General features: G+C 46.1%; 1 protein-coding gene across 2 annotated transcripts in view; it reads right to left on the reverse strand.

Annotated features, from left to right (window-relative positions):
• Positions 1-3,611: 3,611 nt before the first annotated feature.
• Positions 3,612-26,890, reverse strand: part of LGALSL (galectin like) — a 125,809-nt gene continuing 102,530 nt past the window's right edge. For both annotated transcript variants that reach the window (XM_063918437.1, XM_063918438.1), the window contains 4 exons: positions 16,681-16,746; positions 14,535-14,623; positions 6,270-6,447; positions 3,612-4,144 (listed from right to left, as the gene is read on the reverse strand). In XM_063918437.1, coding sequence (XP_063774507.1) covers positions 4,001-4,144; positions 6,270-6,447; positions 14,535-14,623; positions 16,681-16,746 — 477 coding nt within the window. In that variant the 3' untranslated portion in view covers positions 3,612-4,000. The remainder of the gene's footprint in view (positions 4,145-6,269; positions 6,448-14,534; positions 14,624-16,680; positions 16,747-26,890) is intronic.

The raw sequence follows: 26,890 nt of genomic DNA on the forward strand, positions 1-26,890 counted from the left end.
AATATCTTAAGTACATGAGATGTTTCATGAGCGATTCTCTACTCAAAAGCACATTTGTACATTCAAAATGTTTAGCGCTTTATAAAAAAAAGAAAGAAAAAAAATATTGCTTTTTTGTTCTACTGCTACAAACAATGGATGAAAAAGCAACAATTGAAGCGTCATAAAAGTGTAGACAATATACTGTGCAAACAATCTACATTCTATGCAAATACCCTGACTATATATAAATATCTTATTGTGCTATACTAATTTACTTCAGTGCAGAAACAAAGAGTTCACACAAACCATTATCTTTATTGGAACGGTTGAGGATTTTTAGCACTATAGAAACTGGTGTAATTGGTGAAAAATAGGCTTCCCATGCCACTTAAAGGGGGGTGCTCACGGAGCGATCGCTGCTTAAAATCTAAGCAATCTCACAGCGATAGCAAGGTGCAGCCCCGCGCATCGCTATCGCTGGTGCTAGATTGGCCTGTATGCAGGGCAATCTAGCAGGTCGCTCACTTCACCCGCTGGGTGAAATGAGCGCCCCCGCATGCTCAGCACACATCGCGCTGTGCTCAGCGGGGGGAGAGATGTGTGCTGAGCGAACCGCTCAGCACACATTTCTCCCCAAATCGGCCCATGAATACGGCCCTTTACTGCATGGCAGCAATCATTAGATAAGGTTGGCTCAGAAAATAATAGCGACACATGGAATAATGAGTAATAAAATTAAAGTGGACAGTAGCGTCACTAGCCAATCAATAAAGAGGATATGGCTTGATTTAACAAATAAAATATACCTCAAGTTTTATTACTATTTAGCCGTGAAGCATATGTATGAAGGTATTTTCCAGCATAAATTCTGCATATGTCATACTTACAGACTCTACCAGAAGGTGCAGGAGACTCACGATTTTTCAAGAAGTCCCACGGACCTCAGAAGAGTGGACTATCTCCCACATACCGTCCACTTCCTAGGGAATTGTGCAGGATGGAGGGATAATATGGGGAATCAAATGTTCATACGGAGGGGACAAGGCCAATATGATGTACTATTTTGAAGAATTGTTTAATGTTAGCCCCTCCTTAACAAACCCACAATCATGGCATAATGGTGGCAGGGCCTAATGACATTAAGAGCCCAGCCACCGCCCCTGGAGTGGTCATTTGCAGCTCCCCTCCGGGAGAAGCCTGGAAAAATAAAAAGTCGGCAAGTGTGACATATTTTAATGCACTAAAATAAGCCCAGGTTGCCATTCTCAAAGTTCTATTTAAGGGAAAAGCAATTTATACATAAGAGTTGTGTCAAGCCTTGGAGAGGGATAAAGTGGAACTTCTAACATCTAGCAGCCAATGAAATGACAGTTAAAGTGGAGCAGTTGCCCACAGTAACCAATCAGCTCTGCAACCGTACAGATGAGTAAAACTCTGAATACAGACAGAGATCTGCAATTATTTCCAGCACGCAATGCAGCTGACTTGTGTGCAACTCTAAATCAGCCCCTAAATGTTGACTATATAGAAAAAAATTGTTTATTAGTATAGATAACTGCATGTCGAGAGGACCCTTCTCTGAATCTTTTACCTTATCCCGACAACAGGATCAAATAATTACACTCTCATTAGAAGCTGCTTCTGTCTGTTCCGGTAAAGTGTGGCTATGAGGTACAATTACAGCGAAGCAGGATTTCCATACTCGTTTGCTGTTGGGGTGCCTGGGAATCTGGCTGACTTTCCGAGGCCTACGTGCTAAAATCACTGGGTCAGGACGAGAGGCCAAGGATTAAAGCAACTGGACCAAGAAATGGTTGTAGATCACCGGCAAGGGATAAAGACTTCGTTGTCAGCATGTGAGCAGAACAGAGTACAGGCAGTAGCACTGAGAATTGCAGCTACATTTTTAGTGCTCGTATGGCCTACACATCTCAGGGACAGCCATTTGTTGGACTTTAACAATACTCATGAAAAAGCAGACTATCAATACACTTAGTGCCAATGTAAACGCTTTGTGCCTCAGTGATGCCATTGTTTCCTATAGAACCGGTAAGATGCAGTTTCATGAGTGTTAGCTGTCTTCATACTGTGCAGATTATGGCCAGATTAAAAATCGGGTGGATGGGACTAGAGCCCAAGGCCTCCATATAAAAATAGGTCCATTATCATGACAGCAAGATTATGGGGGTCATTCAGACCCAATCGCTGCTGTGCGTTTTCACTCAACAGCGATCGGATATGAACTGCGCATGCGTATGCACCGCAATGCACAGGCGCGAGGTCTTCACAGCGACGGGGAGTGCAGGACAGCGACGGGATGGCCGAAGACAGTGACTGCACCGGCGATCGCAAGAAGATTGACAGGAAGAGCCCGGTTGAGGGTGTCAACTGACCGTTTCCATGGAGTGTCCCGAGAAACGCAGGCGTGTCCAGCCGTTTGAAGGGAGGGTTCCTGACGTCAGCTCCGGCCCGGATCATCGCACTGGAAGAGTAAGTCCTGAGCTGTGCAGAGACTGCACAAACTTTTGTTTGTGCAGCTCTCTGTACATGCATTCGAACCCCTGCACAGCGATTACCCCCTCCCCCTGTAGGCGGCGATTACGTGGTCGCAGCAGCACAAAAAAACGCCTTCTTGCGACCAGGTCTGAATTAGGCCCTATGTCCAGCTGGCGACACGGGCGGCGATAAATCATGAAATAAAAAAAAGTTGTTTTTCTATTTTTCTCACAAAACAATGCAATTTATCTGCTTTTATGTATTTAGAGGTCTATTCATGAAGCAGTGAAAAGAGTGGAGAAGTGAGCCTGTGGAGAAGTTGCCCATGGCAACCAATCAGCGTTGAAGTAACATTTATCAAGCGCATTCTATAAAATTATACGTAGTAGCTGATTGGTTGCCATAGACAACTTCTCCACTGGCTCACTTCTCCACTCTTTTCACTGCTTCATGAATAGACCCCTTAGGGAGACATTAGGGCTGAGAGTGTAGGGGGTGTACACACCCACATGGCCTTGGCCACACAGCTCCTCCGCTGCTCACAATTGGCTCTTGATCATTTTCAGCCCGAGGCCTATGTGGCGAATGATCCGGCCCTGGCGGAGATCACATACGCACTTTAAAGGGGATTCTAGATTCTCCATTCAAAATTATAGATGGGTAATTCCCAAAGCTTGCCCTCTCTGCAATATGACTTCCACATCAAATTAGCTGCTATAACCACTGTTATTTTGCTGTGACAGGAATTTTATATAACCTTCTGACTGCGTCCAAGCATTTCCTCCTATACTATACTATTTTACTATAAACTGAGCAGGGCACAGTGATAGGGTAGCTGCAGCACCAATGCATGATGGGACTCACAGTGCTCAGAGTACATTTTGTAAATAAGGAATTGATGACCATGGGGATAAACATAACAAGCATGGAAACCATAATAAAAGCAATACAAATGACAGACTTATACTTGGCTGGAGTACACTGTTATAAAAGACATTACAAAACACTGTCCCCATCTTCCAAACATTCAACATTGCACTACTGCACGTTTTGATTAATTTACTATATCATCCTGCTACATAAGTACCTTCAGTTTGCCCTGCAAGGAAAAACCCTACAAAACAATCCAAATATTACTCATATGTTCACTGTAAATTTACTATTAACAGTGTACCCTTTATTGATTGGCTCCTAGACACCCTGAAATGGTAACCATGATGATGACACACAGATGAAAAATTACCTCCAAAGACCCTTTCATTCAAGTAAACGAAAAAAAAATAAATGCAAAAATAATGATAAAATGACCTGCTGTATTATGAAAAGGGTAATCCAAGTCATTAGAAACTGTTTTACAGCCAGCCACATCTGATATACCAAAAACAAAATGGCTGACGACGATTGTACTGTCCAGTAATCCTGCAGAGATGACGCACGGTCACTGCAGAGGGGGTAAACGCTGTCTCCTCGCATCTCCTGGAGTGTGTTCTCTTAGTCTGTTGGTGACCATTCTGTTTAGACATCAACCAAGTTTAGTAAGTTGAAGATCTCCGTTGATTTTAACAGTGTCAATTGCGGATAGTAGTTCAACACGATGGTAAAAGTCAAAAAGCTGGTGTCCGTCGACAAATACCCTGAAACGTGGATGCTCACAAAGTATCTCAACCTATAACAAAAATAAAGATATAAATGAGTAACAAAAAGGTCTCTCTAAACTGAAGCATATTTACAACAGTTAATTAATCATAACAAAAGTTGTATAAAGCAGAGAACAAACTGTATGACATAATCAAATAGATCCATAAGCTATTGTGGCGACTCCTTGTGCAATCACCACAGAAGTACATGAAAACATAAAGATTACAGAGTTAGTGTAATTAGGAAGAGCAGTGCTTGTTCCGGGATAGTGATTTGTGTTTTGTTAAGATGGAGATTGAAAGAAATCACAGAAATGTATGAAGTTCAAAGTCTTATTTAATGTTCAGCAATCAGCTATGTTTTCCTGGTTTGTAGGACTTAGCATATACTGTAGATCCAAGACATAGGTTTATATAGCTGCTAATTTCCAAAGAGAGTCCAAAGTGTTCAAGATTTGTCCTGGTAATTTCCCTATTTTTCATTATAAACAAACTGTGGGAGATTTATTAAAGCCAGGGCCGGCTCTACCATTAGGCAGCTTTAGGCGGTTGCCTAGGGGCGTCAGCTCCTGGAGGGCGCCACTGAATTCATCTAGCTGAAAACTGAAGGATGTGTCTGTATGCGGCCTCCTCCTTTTACACTGCGCTGGCTGCTGCTGCGGGTCTGATCAGGTGCAGCTACCACTATCAGGCTGTACCACATAATGCCTCAGCGCTTCCTCTGTGCCGACATGAGTAACATCAAGCCATGTGAAGGCACATAGGAGGCGGATGTAACTATGGTTCCTGAGGGGCGCCCCCACGTCCGCTCCTCATAGCCCTGACGCACCACCTGCAGGGGGGTTGCAGGTTAGGGGGCACCAGGTTGAAGCTTTGCCTAGGGTGCATAGAGACCTTGCACCGGCCCTGATTAAAGCCCAGACAAAGATAAAATTGTGAGAAATAAAAATGTGAAAAATCTCCAAATCTGAAATAATGCTGGTGCTGTCCATTTATGGCCACCTGCTCCGGACTCCTTCCCTGCGCTGCTGCTGTGGTCCTGGCCTGCCGTGGTCATGCCTGGGAGCGCCACCTGGTGTTCTGTGGCCTTGTCCTGGGAGTGACAACCAGCGCCCAGAACGGTAAGTTGTGGGGGCTGCAAGGGGAGTGGAAGGCAAAGGGGGGAGGGGGGTGGGTGGAAGGCAAACGGGGGTTGCTGCCTATTCTAGCAGTTCCAGGCCCCACAATTTCTGATGACAGCCTTGATTACTACTTATTACTTAAGGTGGGAACACACTAGGCGATGTGCTCTATGAGCAACATCGCCTAGTGTGGTCCCTTCCCTGCTGGGGCAGTTGGCAGCTGTGTGTACACACTGAGCGATATGCAAACAATATCGCTCAGTGACGTCATGCCGCGGCCGGACCGTGCATGCGGTTTTTGGATGACAGTCCAAACTGAGCTGCATACAGGCCGACAGCAAGGGTCGTTGACTACCCGCGGGGCTGTGCATCGCTCGTCATCGGTGGCATGCACACTTAGCAATAAAGTAAACGACACCGCCCAGGAAGGGTCAAAATGAGCGACGTTGTTTAATTTATCGTTAAGTGTGTACTCACCTTTCCTTATTGTGATAATTACATCAAGTTATCAACATATTGGTTTTATCATACTATTATCTTCAGCTTTCGTTCATCTATACCTGCTACTATTGCCCTTCTACCTCTCCTCTCTATCATTACTACTAGTACCCGTCACATGCCTGTCCCATCTCTGCTCTCCTATCACCAACACAGCAAAGATCTTACTAAAAAGTTCTAACTAATCTATTGCTCCTTCAACAACCAAGTTTATTACCTTCTACACCTCCCAGCACTTCCCTCCCAACATCTCCAGATGGTGATAACAAAAGGAATGAAAAAAATATTCATAATTTGAATAACAAAAAGGGTGATACTAACAGGGAAATTCAATTGTTGGCGGGAAATTTGATCACCTTTAAAGATCCACAGGTGTCTTGGAAAACATGAACTGTTCAGGGTCCTGAGGAACGAGTTTTAAAAACCAATGGATAATACTAATGCAGTATATATATGTATGTATATTTTATATATATATATATATATATATATATATATATATATATAAAACATACCATACTTTTTATTTACTTACCCTGAATGGCTGATCAGCAATAAATGGGAAATATGGAATTGGTGATTCCTCTTCTCCCCACTCGCCAGACACACAGGCATTTCGGAGTAGCTGCTTTTCGGCAAATTCCGCTTTAATCTTAATGGCCACATCGGCTGGTGGATCTCCTGAGTCCCCACAAGTCAGCCTGATGTCAAAGCTGAAAACATGAAAAGACTTTTACATTCTGTACCATAGACGAGGGGCAAAGGGGATTTTAAGGTGAGAACATAAAAAAATTGGAGTTGCATTAGCTATAAATAATATTCTCTTCTTTTTCACATTTTTCACATCTTTTTTCTTACACCATGGAATAAAATGGATTTATTAGGGAATTTTTACCACTGATCAACACAAATATTCTCCAATGCCAAATAAACAAAATTTAAACCAAAAAACATACCAATATAAACCCTAGTGTAATCAGTTTTCTTCAGATATTGCCTAATAATTTGATTGGCAGCAGCTGGCATATAATTACACTTTCACTTCTTTAAAAGAAACACAACAGTTTCTTAGGGCATTTCTGAACAAGAGCTTCATCACGAAGATCACAGAATATTTGAACAAATATGAAAACAAGGTTATTGATTAATAGTCCAGCCAAATCTAAAGGGCCCCATACACTAGAACGATAATGCCCGATTTCATCCAATTTCGGGCATTCGGCCCGATATATCGGATGAAATCGAGCATTTTGGAGGTTTCCAATCCGATCCGATGCGCGTTCCCGTGAGCATCGGATCGCATCCTCCAGATTGACCGTGCTGCACTAGCGATCATGTCCGACCCCGCAGGCATGGCTGGGATCGCACAAGATACATTGTATACAAAAGGACAGCATACAATGTATCTTGGGCGATCCTACCGCCTGGGAGGTTGCCGGGGTGATTGCCTGCGACATGACGGTCGGACATGCCGCATAAGTGTATGGGACCCTTAAGTTTGTAGGAGAGTTGTATAAATAAAACCATTGTTGAAGGAAACATAAAATCTCAACTATAGTTTTTCAAAAGCTTAACAATGTGCACCATCTCAGGAATTCTAGATAACTACCATAAATGCATTTTGGTGAAGTGCTTGATTATACGTTCTGTTACAGTAACTGGAAATCTTGTCAAATAAGAATACATTGTGCAAGAAACCTAGGGCTTGTGGGATTTATATTCCAGGAAACTGTCCAAACACTTACAAAGACTTTACCCAAATGCTCACAACTATAATAAAGCTAAAAGAACTTCTACCAAATATTAAAACAAAGACTTATGTGAATTACGCTATCATTTATTTTTATCATTTATAATTACTTTTAAAGCGGTCTAGATATCTAGCTTGATAACACAGTATTTTGTGTCGATCACTATTCATGAATAAGTCTATTTTAATTGAAAAAAATAAAATGTGAAAAATGCCAAAGGTGAGGAATACTTTTTATATTCTCTGTAGACAATAGCAAGTAAAGGATAAAATGTTTTATTGTACTATAAGTACTGTTCTTTTTACTAAGGTTAGGAATGGCATAGAAGGACAGGTGCAGCACAAGTGCAAATGGAATTTAAGTAATAAGGGCCAGAACTTTTTTCGTGAACTGATCTTAAAAAATCCTGCAGGTTTATAGGGGGAGGAAACATGGCAATTCCAGTCTGCTAGCACCACAGATGTTGAGTACTCTACTCCTAATACTGTAGAGTGCAGGGTATTCTAGATCCACAAGTTCTCATGGTGAAGAGTCTGGGCTAAGGGCTAAAACACACGAGGCGGCTGGCGCCGCCCGGCAAAAACACGGCCGGCTTTAAACCGCTGCCGTGATGTAAAGACACATGCAGCGCAATGTGTCCTTACACACGGCACGGTCCCGGCCCGGCTGCCGGGTTGCAGCCGAAACTATCCACTGGAAGGTACGGCTGCTGGGCCGTCTTTGCAGCCAGTAAACCGTGTGTGTGATGCGCACAGCATCCACACACGGCTCAAAGCCGTCCTGTGTGAGCGACTCTGCCGGTTTCTCGCGGATGGCAAAAAGCCGGACAAAGTTTGTCCGGCTTTTTGCCATCCGGGAGAAATCGCCGCGTGTGTTACAGCCCTAAGGGGGCTATTCAGGTTTGTTAACAAACCACAAAAGTAAACAATTGGGCAAAACCATGTTGCAGGTGGGGCAGATGTAACATGTGCAGAGAGATTTGAGTGGGTTTTATTGTTTCTGTGCATGGTAAATACTGGCTGCTAAATGTCTACACTGTAAATAAGAATTTACTCACCGGTAATTCTATTTCTCGTAGTCCGTAGTGGATGCTGGGAACTCCGTAAGGACCATGGGGAATAGCGGGCTCCGAAGGAGGCTGGGCACTCTAGAAAGATTTATGACTACCTGGTGTGCACTGGCTCCTCCCACTATGACCCTCCTCCAAGCCTCAGTTAGGACACTGTGCCTGGACGAGCAGACATAATAAGGAAGGATTTAGAATCCCGGGTAAGACTCTTACCAGCCACACCAATCACACCGTACAACTCGTGATACTATATCCAGTTTGACAGTATGAAAACAACTGAGCCTCTCAACAGATGGCTCAACAATAACCCTTTAGTTAACAATAACTATTTACAAGTATTGCAGACAATCCGCACTTGGGATGGGCGCCCAGCATCCACTACGGACTACGAGAAATAGAATTACCGGTGAGTAAATTCTTATTTTCTCTAACGTCCTAGTGGATGCTGGGAACTCCGTAAGGACCATGGGGATTATACCAAAGCTCCCAAACGGGCGGGAGAGTGCGGATGACTCTGTAGCACCGAATGAGAGAACTCCAGGTCCTCCTCAGCCAGGGTATCAAATTTGTAGAATTTTGCAAACGTGTTTGCCCCTGACCAAGTAGCTGCTCGGCAAAGTTGTAAAGCCGAGACTCCTCGGGCAGCCGCCCAAGATGAGCCCACCTTCCTTGTGGAATGGGCATTTACAGATTTTGGCTGTGGTATGCCTGCCACAGAATGTGCAAGCTGAATTGTACTACAAATCCAGCGAGCAATAGACTGCTTAGAAGCAGGAGCACCCAGCTTGTTGGGTGCATACAGGATAAACAGCGAGTCAGAGTTTCTGACTCCAGCCGTCCTGGAAACATATATTTTCAGGGCCCTGACAACGTCTAGCAACTTGGAGTCCTCCAATTCACTAGTAGCCGCCGGCACCACAATAGGCTGGTTCAGGTGAAACGCTGACACCACCTTAGGAAGAAATTGGGGACGAGTCCTCAATTCTGCTCTATCCATATGGAAAATCAGATAAGGGCTTTTACATGATAAAGCCGCCAATTCTGACACTCGCCTGGCTGAAGCCAAGGCCAATAACATGACCACTTTCCACGTGAGATATTTTAGATCCACGGTTTTTAGTGGCTCAAACCAACGTGATTTTAAGAAAACTCAACACCACGTTGAGATCCCAAGGTGCCACAGGGGGCACAAACGGGGGCTGAATATGCAGCACTCCTTTCACAATGTCTGAACTTCAGGTACTGAAGCTAATTCTTTTTGAAAGAAAATCGACAGAGCCGAGATCTGTACTTTAATGGAGCCTAGACTTAGGCCCATATTCACTCCTGCTTGCAGGAAATGTAGAAATCGACCTAGTGGAAATTCCTCTGTTGGGGCCTTTTTGGCCTCGCACCATGCAACATATTTCCGCCACATGCGGTGATAATGCTTTGCCGTAACATCTTTCCTGGCTTTAATAAGCGCAGGAATGACTTCTTCCGGAATACCCTTTTCCTTCAGGATCCGGCGCTCAATCGCCATGCCGTCAAACGCAGCCGCGGTAAGTCTTGGAACAGACAGGGCCCCTGCTGAAGCAGGTCCTGTCTGAGCGGCAGAGGCCATGGGTCCTCTGATATCATTTCCTGAAGTTCCGGGTACCAAGCCCTTCTTGGCCAATCCGGAACCACGAGTATCGTTCTTACTCCTCGCCATCTTATTATTCTCAGTACCTTTGGTATGAGAGGCAGAGTAGGGAACACATAAAACCGACTGGTACACCCACGGTGTCACTAGAGCGTCCACAGCTATCGCCTGAGGGTCCCTTGACCTGGCGCAATATCTCTTTAGCTTTTTGTTGAGGCGGGACGCCATCATGTCCACCTGTGGCCTTTCCCAACGGTTTACCAACAGCAGGAAGACTTCTGGATGAAGTCCCCACTCTCCCGGGTGGAGGTCGTGCCTGCTGAGGAAGTCTGCTTCCCAGTTGTCCACTCCAGGAATGAACACTGCTGACAGTGCTAACACGTGATTTTCCGCCCATCGGAGAATCCTTGTGGCTTCTGCCATTGCCATCCTGCTTCTTGTGCCGCCCTGTCGGGTCACATGGGCGACTGCCGTGATGTTGTCTGACTGTATCAGTACCGGCTGGTTTTGAAGCAGGGGTCTTGCCTGACTTAGGGCATTGTAAATGGCCCTCAGTTCCAGAATTTATATGTAGGGAAGTCTCCTGACTTGACCATAGGCCCTGGAAGTTTCTTCCCTGTGTGACTGCTCCCCAGCCTTGAAGGCTGGCATCCGTGGTCACCAGGACCCCGTCCTGTATGCCGAAACTGCGGCCCTCTAGAAGATGAGCACCCTGCATCCACCACAGTAGAGACACCCTGGTCCTTGGAGACAGGGTTATCATTTTATGCATTTGAAGATGCGATCCCGACCACTTATCTAAGAGGTCTCACTGGAAGGTCCTCGCATGGAACCTGCCGAATGGAATTGCTTCGTATGAAGCCACCATTTTTCCCAGGACTCGTGTGCCACGATGCACCGATACCCTTTTTGGTTTTAGGAGGTCTCTGACTAGAGATGACAGCTCCTTGGCTTTCTCCTGCGGGAGAAACACTTTTTTCTGTTCTGTGTCCAAAATCATCCCCAGGAACAGTAAGCGAGTGGAAGGAACCAGCTGTGACTTTGGAATGTTCAGAATCCAGCCATGCTGTTGTAGCACCTCCTGAGATAGTGCTACTCCGACCAGTAACTGCTCCCTGGACCTTGCCTTTATAAGGAGATCGTCCAAGTATGGGATAAATAAAAACTCCCTTTTTTTTTTTTTTTTTTTTTGAAGGAGTATCATCATTTCTGCCATTACCTTGGTAAACACCCTCGGTGCCGTGGACAGTCCAAACGGTAGTGTCTGGAATTGGTAATGGCAATCCTGTACCACAATCTGAGGTACTCCTGGTGAGGAAGGTAAATAGGGACATGCAGGTAAGCATCCTTGATGTCCAGGGATACCATGTAATCCCCCTCGTCCAGGCTTGCAATAACCGCCCTGAGCGATTCCATCTTGAACTTTGTTATGTAAGTGTTCAAGGATTTCCATTTTAAAATGGGTCTCACCGAACCGGCTGGTTTCGGTACCACAAACAGTGTGGAACAGTAACCCCGTCCTTGTTGAAGTAGGGGCACCTTGACTATCACCTGCTGGGAATACAGCTTGTGAATTGCCTCTAGCACAGCCTCCCTGCCTGAGGGAGTTGTCGGCAAGGCAGATTTGAGTAAACGGCGGGGGGGAGACGCCTCGACTTCCAGCTTGTACCCCTGAGATACTACTTGAAGGATCCAGGAATCCACCTGTGAGCGAGCCCACTGATCGCTGAAATTTTTGAGGCGGCCCCCCACCGTACCTGGCTACGCCTGTGGAGCCCCCGCGTCATGCGGTGGACTCAGAGGAAGCAGGGGAAGAATTTTGATTCTGGGAACTGGCTGCTGGTGCAGCTTTTCCCCTCTTCCCTCGTTTGACCCGCCTGCTTTTTTGAAGCCGAAAGGACTGTACCTGATAATACAGTGCGTTTCTTAGGCTGTGAGGAAACCTGAGGTAAAATATTTTCATCCCAGCTGTTGCTGTGGATACGAGGTCCCAGGGACCATCCCCAACCAATTCCTCATCCTTATAAGGCTCTATGTGCCTTTTAAAGTCAGCATCACCTGTCCAGTGTCGGGTCTCCAATACCCTCCTGACAGAATGGACATTGCAATAATTCAGGATGCCAGCCGGCAAAATATTCCTCTGTGCATCCCTCATATATAAGACGACGTCTTATGTTCGCAAAATAGTATCCCTGTTTGAAAGGGGTACAGACCACGCTGCAGCAGTCTGCAGGTCTCAGTCTAGTACCTGAGTGTGTAATTACAGACTTCAGGATAGCCTCCTGCTATTTATCAGCAGGTACCTTCAAAGTGGCCGTATCCTAAGACGGCAGTGCCACCTTGACAAACGTGTGAGCGCCTTATCCACCCTAGGGGATATCTCCCAGCGTAACTTATCCTCTGGCGGGAAAGGGTACGCCATCAGTAACTTGTTAGAAATTACCAGTTTCTTATCGGGGAAACCCACGCTTTTTCACACTTCATTCACTCATTTGATGGGGGAACAAAACACTGCCTGCTTTTTCTCCCCACACATAAAACCCTTTGTTTTTAGTGGTACTTGGGTTAATGTCAGAAATGTGTAACACATTTTATATTGCCGGGATCATGTAACGGATGTTCCTAGTGGATTGTGTATATGTCTCAACCTCGTCGACACTGGAGTCAGACTCCGTGTCGACATCTGTGTCTGCCATCTGAGGGAGCGTTGATGGCCTTTGAGACGTCTGGGCAGGCGCGGGCTGAGAAACCGGTTGTCCCATAGCTGTTACGTCATCCAGCCTTTTATGTAAGGAGTTGACACTGTCGGTTAATACCTTCCACCTATCCATCCACTCTGGTGTCGGCCCACAGGGGCGACATCTCATTTATCGGCATTTGCTCCGCCTCCACATAAGTCTCCTCATCAAACATGTCGACACAGCCGTACCGACACACCGCACACACACAAGGAATGCTCCAATGAGGACAGGACCCACAAAAGCCCTTTGGGGGGACAGAGTGAGAGTATGCCAGCACACACCAGAGCGCTATATAATGCAGGGACTAACTGAGTTATGTCCCCTATAGCTGCTTTTATATAATTTATACTGCGCCTAAATTTAGTGCCCCCCCTCTCTGTTTTAACCCTGTTCTGTAGTGTAGACTGCAGGGGAGAGCCAGGGAGCTTCCCTCCAACGGAGCTGTGAGGGAAAAATGGCGCCAGTGTGCTGAGGAGATAGGCTCCGCCCCTTTTTCGCTGACTTTTCTCCCGCATTTTTATGGAATCTGGCAGGGGTTAATATACATCCATATAGCCCTGGGGGTTATATGTGATGTATTTTTGCCAGCCAAGGTGTTTATATTGCTGCTCAGGGCGCCCCCCCCCAGCGCCCTGCACCCTCAGTGACCGGAGTGTGTGGTGTGCATGAGGAGCAATGGCACACAGCTGCAGTGCTGTGCGCTACCTTGGTGAAGACTGATGTCTTCTGCCGCCGTTTTTCCGGACCTCTTCTTGCTTCTGGCTCTGTAAGGGGGACGGCGGCGCGGCTCCGGGACCGAACACCAAGGACTGGGCCTGCGGTCGATCCCTCTGGAGCTAATGGTGTCCAGTAGCCTAAGAAGCCCAATCCGGCTGCAAGCAGGCGAGTTCGCTTCTTCTCCCCTTAGTCCCTCGCTGCAGTGAGCCTGTTGCCAGCAGGTCTCACTGAAAATAAAAAACCTAAATCTATACTTTCTTTCTAAGGGCTCAGGAGAGCCCCTAGTGTGCATCCAACCTCGGCCGGGCACAAGATCTAACTGAGGCTTGGAGGAGGGTCATAGTGGGAGGAGCCAGTGCACACCAGGTAGTCATAAATCTTTCTAGAGTGCCCAGCCTCCTTCGGAGCCCGCTATTCCCCATGGTCCTTACGGAGTTCCCAGCATCCACTAGGACGTTAGAGAAATTTAGATTTCAGTTTGAACACACCCCACCCAAATCTAACTCTCTCTGCACGTGTTACATCTGCCCCACCTGCATTGCAACATGGTTTTGCCCTATTGCTAATTTTTTTTTTGCTAACAAACCTGAATAAGGCCCTGAGTCCCGTATTAGAAATACAATGATTGTTGTAAATGAAGCTATGTTGGTAAATTGGGTCAGGTAAATTATACACTACATCTACACTGCAGACCCTGAATTCAACAAGGCACTAGAGCCCAAAGTGTTGCACCATGGTTAAAGAATGGTGGCATCATTTCTTGTACAACCCTAACTTTATTAATGTAAACCAGCGACAGTGAGATGCTATCACTGCACACCAGCACTATCATTCACAAGTCAGAGAGGCTGCAGGGATACAGCAAATCAATATGAGACTCACGTGGTGCTGTTCTCACCTGTCCGGGTTCATGCCAACTATTCCCATAATCAGGATCTTTTTCCCTGGTCTCATGCCACCTTTTATGTGACCACAGAAAGGGACTGTCTGAAAGAATAATGGGTTCAGTCACTTGAGGATACAAAACATGTGCACAGACAGACACCGCATTACTAACAGCTCAGGAACTACACAGGTGAATGAATACACAAGGGTATACACTTTGTACTAGATAAACTATTATGTAATGATTACATGGAGGAAATCCCATGCACTGCCCGTCACTGCAATAGAGTGAGAACAACATGAGTTTTCATTCCTTTAGCGCCTGGGATCACTGGGGAAAATGCTGATGCTGGCAATATGACTGGAACTTGTTCCTTTCTATTTTTAGGAAAACTCTGAGATGCATGTGTAACGTATTTAGTGGAAAACTTGAATTGTCATTCCAAGAACTATCATATGGTAAAGCTAAAAGCTTGTAATAAGGCAAATGAATCATTTAAAGTTGTTCTAACTGCAGCAGACTAAAACAGGTTGTTTGGTGGCGATATAATAATATAATCATAATAATAATAATATTTAAATAATAATAATAATGCTTATGAAGGCTGTTAGTTTAACCAATGATTAACAGTTGCAGCACATTACCTGCAAATGTACAAACATTCACCACCCAATCGATCAGATTTTATAACCTTTTACTACTAAGCTGGAGCCCCCCACCCCCAATGCCTAACCCTAACTCTCCCCTCCTGGTCCATGCAGAATGTCACCATTTTACACATCGACATTTCACATCTCTACATTGTGCACATGCCGAGCCCACAGCGTGGCAAGCACTCTTTGCGCTAGTCCCGCTGCCGGCATACTGTCGGCCGGGATGCCGTTGTCGGTATACTGACAGCCGGTATCCTGGCCGCTGGGAAATCATACTGAACCCATTTCAACAATGTCATCATTAAAATTACAGGATGAAACCCAAGAGTCTCTGCAAACCGTGGTCTGGGTCAGTCTTTTTTAAGAGGTAAAACCGCCGGGTACAGCAAGAAAAGACCCTGAAAGTGATCCCATTCCACGCCGTTATCTCATAACAACAATCACACTTCAGAAAATAAAATCTGTAATCTAAGGTGCACGACAGGTCCAGAGCTGCATCTGCGCTGCAGCGCGGTCATTTTGTGCTAATTAGACGTCTTCAGGAAGCTTTACAAGTACAGTAAAAGTAAAAGAACAACGTGCAAAGAGAGGCTTACCGTATGACAGTAATCACTCCCACTGTGTAACAGAGCCCCAGTGACTAGCACATAGACACAGAACTCTGTCCAAATACAGATGCTAACTACTATAAACTACACCATCATTACGCTCTATCTGAAGATAAATATTTATACAGGAAAACGTAACGCCATGTAGTTCAATGGTGTTCTACCGTAAACGTGATCTCAATAACAAGATAAATAGCTACTGTGTTCTTGTCTGTGACTTCAGGACCTTTGTCAGCTGTCTTCTCACAAGCAGCACAACAGGAATTGGAAAGCACAGGCAGATGTGGGACATTCTTTTCTATTGGTTCATAAAAACCACCTCTCGCTTTCCCTTTCAAGTAAAATGCAGCAAAAAAAGCAAAGGATTTCTAACCCATTAAAATTTAAATTAGGACATATATATATATATATATATATATATTGTTTCAGTGCCGGTTTGACAATGGGGCAGCAAGGGCCCCAAACCATCACCAGCGTGGGTGGCACTGTGTCATAATGTAAAATGGGGGATCTGTGCGGCATAATGTGAACTGGGGGCACTGCAGTGTGTTCTACATATTTGTGGTGCCCCCACAAACCTTAATCCGGACCTGCTCACAGCCCTTTGTTGCTTGTCTCTCTCTTTGACAATTGTCAGGAACACAGAACAGCTCCCAACATATATAGGTAAGATCCAAGGGTCACATATTTACTAAGCCTTAGAGAGAGATAAAGTGGAGAGAGATAAATTGCCAACCAACCATCTCCTGTAACAGGACACTTAGGAACTGATTGGCTGGTACTTTATCTATCTTAAACCCCTAAATCATGAAACTACTACTACTCCACTTGCTGACTATGGGTAATAATAAACAAATGAACTTTATTAAATGCATGATAAATAATATCATACGTTACCAGTCGTGGAAAGTAGACTTCAACCGGTGATCCTAGTGGACTGCTCAGACGCCTGCTGTCCAGCTGCTGCAAAGACAATACATGACTCAGTCATACACAGTGACAGCGATGCCCAAGTAGTGAAAGTGTATGTAGCAAGCGGTGACACTTAGGCACTTTCCTGCTAACATCAATATAAGAGTTTAACAGGTTGGTTTTTTTTTTTTTTATCTTGCTGCAGCGATTATCGGTGTTTCACCTTCCATATATGGCAAACCACACAGACAGCCTACTGGAAAGATAACAGATATTTCCACCTTTGTACCTGATCTAATAGATTATGGCACCTGCAATATGATCCCTGGTAAAATAAAACAACACTGTTCATAACACCTATATAAAGGGCTTGTGACTAATAGTGTCACACTGACTGCTGATCCTACAACTCAGGGCTGGCCAAACCGGTCCTCGAGATCTACCAACAGTTCATGTTTTCCAGGCCTCCTGGAGATCTGTATAATTGTCAGTTAGGAATGAATGCAGAACATCTTAATTAGTAATGACTACACCTGTGCACCAGCTAGGTGGTCTGGAAAATGTGTACTGTTGGTAGATCTCGAGGACCGGTTTGGCCAGCCCTGCTGTAACTTATACCCCTTTCAGACTGACAAAAATTTCCCGGGTTATTGCACATGAACGCGCATCAACCTGGGAAATTGCTCAGTGTGAAAGGGTACAGGAACAATATCCAGGGGACGAGCGTTCCGGGATTTCATCCCAGGTCTCGACCAGGGTTGAATGCGGGATCGTACCGGGATGCAGTGTAGTGTGAATGGGCCCTACCCGGTATTCAGTACCCGGGACTGTTAAAAGGCCTCTCATTGGAGCTTCCCCGGGCTTAGAAAAGATGATGTCATCATCCAGAGCCCGGGGAAGCGTCCAGGAAGCGGAGGAGACAGTCATGGCGACCTGGACAGATCAGGAGGTGAGACAGCTGCTCAGCATAAGGGGAGAGGAGATTAAAAAACAGATCACAGTCGAAGTGAAGGATGCAGCCATTTATAAAAATATTGCAAAGCAGCTTGAAGCAAGAGGCATTATACGTACACAACAGCAAGTTTAAATAAAAATAAGATTTTACTTACCGGTAAATCTATTTCTCGTAGTCCGTAGTGGATGCTGGGGACTCCGTAAGGACCATGGGGAATAGACGGGCTCCGCAGGAGACATGGGCACTTTAAGAAAGAATTTAGATTCTGGTGTGCTCTGGCTCCTCCCTCTATGTCCCTCCTCCAGACCTCAGTTAGAGAAACTGTGCCCGGAAGAGCTGACAGTACAAGGAAAGGATTTTGTTAATCCAGGGCAAGATTCATACCAGCCACACCAATCACACCGTATAACTTGAGATAAACATACCCAGTCAACAGTATGAACAATAACAGAGCAACAGGTCAACCCTGATGCAACCATAACATAACCCTTATTTAAGCAAAAACTATATACAAGCAGTGCAGAAGAAGTCCGCACTTGGGACGGGCGCCCAGCATCCACTACGGACTACGAGAAATAGATTTACCGGTAAGTAAAATCTTATTTTCTCTAACGTCCTAGTGGATGCTGGGGACTCCGTAAGGACCATGAGGATTATACCAAAGCTCCCAAACGGGCGGGAGAGTGCGGATGACTCTGCAGCACCGATTGAGCAAACACAAGGTCCTCCTCGGCCAGGGTATCAAACTTGGAGAACTTTGCAAAAGTGTTTGGACCTGACCAAGTAGCCGCTCGGCAAAGCTGTAATGCAGAGACCCCTCGGGCAGCCGCCCAAGAAGAGCCCACCTTCCTAGTGGAATGGGCCTTAACTGATTTTGGCAGCGGCAATCCAGCCGCAGAATGAGCCTGAATCGTGTTACAGATCCAGCAAGCAATAGTCTGCTTTGAAGCAGGAGCACCAAGCTTGTTGGAAGCATACAGGATAAACAAAGACTCTGTTTTCCTGACCCTAGCCGTTCTGGCTACATAAACCTTCAAAGCCCTGACTACATCAAGCAACTCGGAATCCTCCAAGTCAGTAGTAGCCACAGGCACCACAATAGGTTGGTTTATATGAAAGGATGAAACCACTTTCGGCAGAAATTGTGGACGGGTCCGCAATTCTGCTCTATCCGCATGGAAAACCAGATAGGGGCTTTTATGTGACAAAGCCGCCAACTCTGACACCCGCCTAGCCGAAGCCAAGGCTAATAGCATGACCACCTTCCACGTGAGATATTTCAACTCCACCGTTCTGAGTGGTTAAAACAAGTGGGATTTCAGAAAACTCAACACCACGTTAAGATCCCAAGGTGCCACTGGAGGCACAAAAGGGGGCTAAATATGCAGCACTCCCTTTACAAACGTCTGAACTTCAGGTAGAGAAGTCAACTCCTTTTGAAAGAAAATTGATAAGGCCGAAATCTGGACCTTAATGGAACCCAATTTTAGGCCCAAATTCACTCCTGACTGTAGGAAGTGAAGGAAACGGCCCAGCTGGAATTCCTCCATAGGGGCATTCCTGGCCTCACACCAAGCAACATATTTTCGCCATATACGGTGATAATGTTGAGCTGTCACGTCGTTCCTAGCCTTTATCAGCGTAGGAATGACCTCATCCGGAATGCCTGTCTCCGCTAGGATCTGGCGTTCAACCGCCATGCCGTCAAACGCAGCCGCGGTAAGTCTTGGAACAGACAGGGCCCTTGTTGCAACAAGTCCCGTCTTAGAGGAAGAGGCCACGGGTCCTCTGTGAGCATTTCTTGCAGATCTGGATACCAAGTCCTTCGTGGCCAATCTGGAACAATGAGTATTGTTCTCACTCCTCTTTTTCTTATTATTCTCAGCACCTTGGGTATGAGAGGAAGAGGAGGAAATACATAGACCGAATGGAACACCCACGGTGTCACCAGGGCATCTACAGCTATCGCCTGAGGGTCTCTTGACCTGGCGCAATACCTCTGTAGTTTTTTGTTGAGGCGGGATGCCATCATGTCCACCTGTGGCAGTTCCCACCAACTTGCAATCTGTGCGAAGACTTCCTGATGAAGTCCCCACTCTCCCGGGTGGAGGTCGTGTCTGCTGAGGAAGTCTGCTTCTCAGTTGTCCACTCCCGGGATGAACACTGCTGACAGTGCGCTTACGTGATTTTCCGCCCAGCGAAGAATTCTGGTGGCTTCCGCCATCGCCACCCTGCTCCTTGTGCCGCCTTGTCGGTTTACATGAGCCACTGCGGTGATGTTGTCTGACTGAATCAGATCCGGTTGGTCTCGAAGCAGGGTCTCCGCTTGACGTAGGGCGTTGTATATGGCCCTTAGTTCCAGGATGTTGATGTGAAGGCAAGTCTCCTGATTTGACCACAGACCTTGGAAATTTCTTCCCTGTGTGACTGCTCCCCACCCTCGGAGGCTTGCATCCGTGGTCACCAGGACCCAGTCCTGAATGCCGAATCTGCGGCCCTCGAGAAGGTTAGCACTCTGCAACCACCACAGGAGCGACACCCTGGCCCTGGGGGATAGGGTGATTAACCGATGCATCTGAAGATGTGATCCGGACCACTTGTCCAGTAAGTCCCATTGAAAGGTCCTCGCATGGAACCTGCCGAAGGGAATGGCCTCGTATGATGCCACCATCTTTCCCAGGACTCGAGTGCAGTGATGCACAGACACCTGTTTTGGTTTTAATAGGTTCCTGACCAGAGTCATGAGTTCCTGAGCTTTCTCTATCGGGAGATAAACCCTTTTCTGGTCTGTGTCTAGGATCATGCCCAGGAAAGGCAGACGAGTCGTAGGGACCAACTGCGACTTTGGAATATTTAGGATCCAGCCGTGTTGCCGTAACACTTCCAGAGAGAGTGCCACGCTGATTAGCAACTGCTCTCTTGATCTCGCTTTTATGAGGAGATTGTCCAAGTATGGGATAATTGTGACCCCTTGCTTTCGCAGGAGTACCATCATTTCCGCCATTACCTTGGTAAATATTCTCGGTGCCGTGGAGAGACCAAACGGCAACGTCTGAAATTGGTAATGACAATCCTGTACCACAAATCTGAGGTACGCCTGATGAGGCGGCTAAATGGGGACATGAAGGTATGCATCCTTTATGTCCAGAGACACCATAAAATCCCCCCCTTCCAGGCTCGCGATAACCGCTCTCAGCGATTCCATCTTGAACCGGAACCTTTTCAGGTACATGTTCAGGGATTTTAAACCAATATGGGTCTGACCGAACCGTCCGGTTTCGGGACTACGAACATGGTCGAATAATAACCCCTTCCTTGTTGAAGGAGGAGAACCTTGACCACCACCTGTTGAAGATACAATTTTTGAATTGCAGTTAACACTAATTCCCTCTCGTGGGGGGAAGCTGGCAGGGCCGATTTGAGGTATCGGTGAGGGGGCATCTCTTCGAATTCCAGCTTGTATCCCTGAGACACAATCTCTATTGCCCAGGGATCCAACTGGGAGTGAACCCACTTGTGGCTGAAATTTCGAACGCGCGCCCCCACCGGGCCTAGCTTTACCTGTGGAGCCCCAGCGTCATGCGGTGGATTTTGTAGAGGCCGGGGAGGACTTTTGTTCTTGGGAACTAGCTGTGTTGTGCAGCTTCTTTCCTCTGCCCCTACCTCTGGCAAGAAAGGAAGCACCTCGAACTTTCTTGTTTTTCTGAGATCGAAAGGACTGCATTTGAAAATACGGTGCTTTCTTAGGCTGTGAGGAAATATATGGCAAAAAATTTGACTTTCCAGCAGTAGCTGTGGAGACCAGGTCCGAGAGACCCTCCCCAAACAATTCCTCACCCTTGTAAGGTAAAAACTCCATATGCCTTTTTGAGTCGGCATCACCTGTCCATTGCCGAGTCCACAGGACCCTTCTGGCAGAAATCGACATAGCATTGATTCTAGAACCCAGCAGACTAATGTCTCTTTGAGCATCTCTCATATATAGGACAGCGTCCTTAATATGCCCCAGGGTCATTAATATAGTATCCTTGTCCAAGGTATCAAGTTCCTCAGATAAGGTATCCGTCCATGCTGCTACAGCACTACACACCCAGGCCGACGCGATTTCCGGCCTCAGCAAGGTACCTGAATGTGTATAAATGGACTTCAGGGTACCCTCCTGTTTTCTATCCGCAGCATCTTTGAGGGTAGCCGTATCCTGTGACGGCAGGGCTACCTTCTTGGACAAGCGTGTTAAAGCCTTGTCCACTCTAGGGGAGGATTCCCAGCGTAACCTGTCCGTTGGCGGGAAAGGATACGCCATAAGAATCCTTTTGGAAATCTGCAGTTTCTTATCTGGAGATTCCCAAGCCTTTTCACATAACTCATTTAGCTCATGTGAGGGGGGAAAGGTTACCTGTGGCTTCTTTTCCCCATACATATGAACCCTCCTGTCAGGGACTGGGGTTTCCTCTGTGATGTGCAACACATCCTTAATTGCTATAATCATATAACGGATGGATTTAGCCAATTTTGGCTGTAACTTTGCATCATCGTAATCGACACTGGAGTCAGAATCCATGTCGGTATCCGTGTCAACAATTTGGGATAGTGGGCGCTTCTGAGACCCTGACGGCCTCTGCGACATAGGATCAGGCATGGGTAGGGAGCCTGACTGTCCTAAGGTTTCAGCTTTTTCTAACCTTTTATGTAAGGAATTCACACTATCATTTAAAACCTTCCACATATCCATCCAATCAGGTGTCGGTGCCGTCGGCAGAGACACCACATTAATTTGCTCCCGCTCTGCTTCCACATAGCCTTCCTCATTAGACATGTCGACCCAAGCGTACCGACACACCACACACACAGGGAATGCCCTTTTCGAAGACAGTTCCCCAACAAGGCCCTTTGGAGAGACAGAGAGAGAGTATGCCAGCACACACCCCAGCGCTATGACCCAGGAATAACACAGTAACTTAATGTTAACCCAGTAGCTGCTGTATATTGTGTTTTTGCGCCTAATTTATGTGCCCCCCCCCCTCTCTTTTTACCCTCTTCTACCGTGAATCTGCAGGGGAGAGCCTGGGGAGCTTCTTCTCAGCGGAGCTGTGGAGAAAAAATGGCGCTGGTGAGTGCTGAGGGAGAAGCCCCGCCCCCTCGACGGCGGGCTTCTGTCCCGCTCAAATATGCATTTTCTTGGCGGGGGCTCATACATATATACAGTGCCCAACTGTATATATGTGTACTTTTGCCAAAAGAGGTCCATATGCTGCCCAGGGCGCCCCCCCCCCCCCTTCCTGCACCCTTACAGTGACCGGAGTATGTGAGGTGTGTGGGAGCAATGGCGCACAGTTGCAGTGCTGTGCGTTACCTCAGTGAAGAACGGAGTCTTCTGCCGCCGATTTCGAAGTCTTCTTGCTTCTCATACTCACCCGGCTTCTGTCTTCCGGCTCTGCGAGGGGGACGGCGGCGCGGCTCCGGGAACGGACGGCGAGGGTGAGATCCTGCGTACGAGCTAATGGTATCCAGTAGCTTAAGAAGCAGGACCTAGCTTCAGAGAGTAGGGCTGCTTCTCTCCCCTCAGTCCCACGATGCAGGGAGCCTGTTGCCAGCAGAGCTCCCTGAAAATAAAAAACCTAACAAAATACTTTCTCACAGCAAGCTCAGGAGAGCTCACTGAACAGCACCCAGCTCGTCCGGGCACAGTCTCAAACTGAGGTCTGGAGGAGGGACATAGAGGGAGGAGCCAGAGCACACCAGAATCTAAATTCTTTCTTAAAGTGCCCATGTCTCCTGCGGAGCCCGTCTATTCCCCATGGTCCTTACGGAGTCCCCAGCATCCACTAGGACGTTAGAGAAATGAAGACTCTAAAGAAGCAGTTCTTGAAGGTGCATGCAATGCTGTAAGCAGGTCCCACCTCTCCCTTTGCTTTCCTATTGTGACCTCATCTATGTGAGCCAGGCCAGAAAAATTTCCATTTCTAATGACATACATATGCATTTGCAGGGATTTCCCGGGATCAGTGTGAATGGGGCTGTCCCGGGTCGATCCCAGGTCTAAGTGCAGTCTGAAAGGGGTCAATCCCAGGATGTGTGTCGGGATGCGTCCCGGAACACATTCCCGGGTGTGACCCAGCTCTGTCAGTCTGAAAGGGGTATTAGTGGTTCTCAAACTCGGACCCCGTCAGTTTATGTTTTCCATGTCCCCAAGCTGGGCAAGTGTATGACCAACTGTCACATTTCAAAGATCCACAGGTGACCTGGAAAACATGACCTGTGTGGGGTCCTGAGAACTGCTGTAACTGATAGAGCACTAGCATAGACACACATGAAAATTTTCTCAGTCATCCATAGTAATGCACTGTGATAACGAAGAGTAATGTCTGGGGATCAGTATGAGATCCCGTCATACTGGACGCCGGGATCCCAGCAGCGAGCACAGCGTGTCTCCTTGCGGGCCCGCTGCGCTCGTCGCGCTTAAGACATGGTGGTTCTATACCCCCTTGGGTGGTGGCGTGGACCACCACCCAAGTGGGAAAACCATCCGGCGGTCAACTGGCTGCCTCCCGAATATCCAGCTAGATGGGTTACACTCACAAACTTCATGATAGTTATTCTTGTTTGTATGGGGTGGTACTTACCACAACTCTCCTGCATGCCTTATAGCACACATATGGACCTCCTAATTATCATGGCACAAAGCTGTCCACAAACCCATGTAAGCCTACATAAAATATACTTTAGATAAATGATGTTATAAAATAAGTGTAAGCTGCTGGGAAATACGATCTTTATATTTAGTAAGTATGTGGAGCCGATACAGGAAAACTACATTTCTGCAAATGAAATACTTTTTTCCCCTGTGGCTGTAAGTATACCATGGGCTGTACAGAGACAGTGGCTTTTATCTAAAGGTGTTCCCTGGTAATGCCACACAAGCATTCTATTATTTTATTTGTATTTTTCTCTAATGTAAATCAGGACTCATTTTAATTTGGTAAAACAATCAGTTTTCCTCTTCGCTTAAGCTGGGTGCGCTTTAGATGATGAATCGAACGATTTGCAGTTTAAAGCTGAATAATACCCCTTTCACATCGCACAAATAACCCGGTATCGACCCGGCATATTGCTGGGCCGACACGAGTCAGTGTGCGATGTGAAAGGACCATGTCCGAATTCCCGGGTCGCCTGACCCAGCAATTCAACCCGGGTACTAAGAAGGGTTATTCCAGGGTTGAATACCGGGTCAGGCGCAGTGTGAATGGGAGCCGTGTCGATGCGATCCGGTACCCATTCACAGCATAGGGAAAGGCAGAGCGGAGATGAGCTCATCTCCCAGCGCCGCCTCCACCCCCACCACCACTGCCGGCTCCGCCCCCCGGGATGCCAGCACATAGTCTCCAATGCTGGTTCCCACCCGGGAAGGACCCGTTTCCAATTCCCGGGTGGGATCCGGCATTGGAGATGTGGAAGCGGTATCAGAATGACAAATCATCCACACTGCAGTGTGTACACACTATCGCTCGCTCTCAGGAGTCGTTCATCGCAACTTTATGATTTGTCATACATGCAGGTCAATCTGAAGATATCGTCAACGATTTTAAGCAAATCAACTAGTGTGTACGCACCTTCTACATATATACCTGATATATTATTAACAACCAAACTACCAAATGACACACGCTATATGGGGGTAATTCAGAGTTGATCGCAGCAGCAAATTTGTTAGCTGTTGGGCAAAATCATGTGCACTGCAGGTGTGGCAGATATAACATGTGCAGAGAGAGTTAGATTTGGGTGTGGTGTGTTTAAACTGAAATCTAAATTGCAGTGTAAAAATAAAGCAGCCAGTATTTACCCTGCACAGAAACAAAATAACCCACCCAAATCTAACTCTCTCTGCACATGTTACATCTGTCCCACCTGCAGTGCAGCTTGGTTTTGCCCAACTGCTAACAAAGTTGCTGCTGTGATCAACTCTGTATTACCTCCCCAATGGTTCAGTCATTTGTAAGATTGCACAGTGTGTATACACTATGGGCTTGATTCAGAGATGGATGAAAATGCAATCCTGCATGCAAGCAACTTTGCGTTTCCATCCGATCTCCCGGAGGGGTATGCAGAAGACGTCTCAGCAGAAGAGACACCTCCTGCATGTAACTGCGATCCCAGCACTGCGCCCAACGTCGTAAGCTGGGATCCATATGCACAGAACGGATCTTGTGCAGCAGCAGATTCCCGATAATTGTGCGCCAGCCTCTGAACCAGGCCCTATATCGTTTGTCAAGGAATTCAGGGGAAATCGGGACGACCATTGCCTCGTTTGCACATCGTCTTATGTGAAGCTTAACTTTTCAGGATTGGAAATAATGTAGCTTTTCATTTTTTTTACTGTGCATTGGTTCTCTGGGTGAAGGGTTATACAGGTTGAGTATCCCTTATCCAAAATGCTTGGGACCAGAGGTATTTTGGATAACGGATTTTTCCGTATTTTGGAATAATTAGATACCATAATGAGATATCATGGTGATGGGACCTAAGTCTAAGCACAGAATGCATTTATGTTACATATACACCTTATACACACAGCCTGAAGGTCATTTTTGCCAATATTTTTTATAACTTTGTGCATTAACCAAAGTGTGTGTACATTCACACATTTCATTTATGTTTCATATACACCTTGTATACACAGCCTGAAGGTCATTTAATACAATATTATTAATAACTTTGTGTATGAAACAAAGTGTGTGTAAACTGAGCCATCAAAAAACAAAGATTTCACTATCTCACTCTCACTCAAAAAAGTCCGTATTTCGGAATATATGGATATGGGATACTCAACCTGTAATAAAAAAGAAAGAAAGACATTTTTTTTTTTATTTAAACCGTTTTTCTTTTTCTTTTTTCTTGTTTTGCATTAATGTTTTAATGGGAAAAAAATTGAATCCTGCAATTATATTAATACTGTGAAACATTGCTATCTAACTAAACCTTGATCAATCATTTTTTTTAAACATTCTTTAAAACATTAATGCAAACAAACCCAAGAACTGGTTTAAAAAAAAAAAAAAAGTGTAAAGCAGAAAAAATAAACTAAATGTTTAACTCCCCCCTTCCCCCCAAAATTGGGTCTTTATTTTCTTTCAATCCCTGTCTGGGTGTTTGCAAAAAAAGATCTTTTGAAAATGGGGCATGTATTTGTCTAGTTCTCTACAATATACGGGTAGAAATATGTGTACTCAGAATCAAGGTCTA

The sequence above is a fragment of the Pseudophryne corroboree genome, chromosome 4 (assembly GCF_028390025.1).
Source record: "Pseudophryne corroboree isolate aPseCor3 chromosome 4, aPseCor3.hap2, whole genome shotgun sequence".
Lineage (NCBI taxonomy): Eukaryota > Metazoa > Chordata > Amphibia > Anura > Myobatrachidae > Pseudophryne > Pseudophryne corroboree.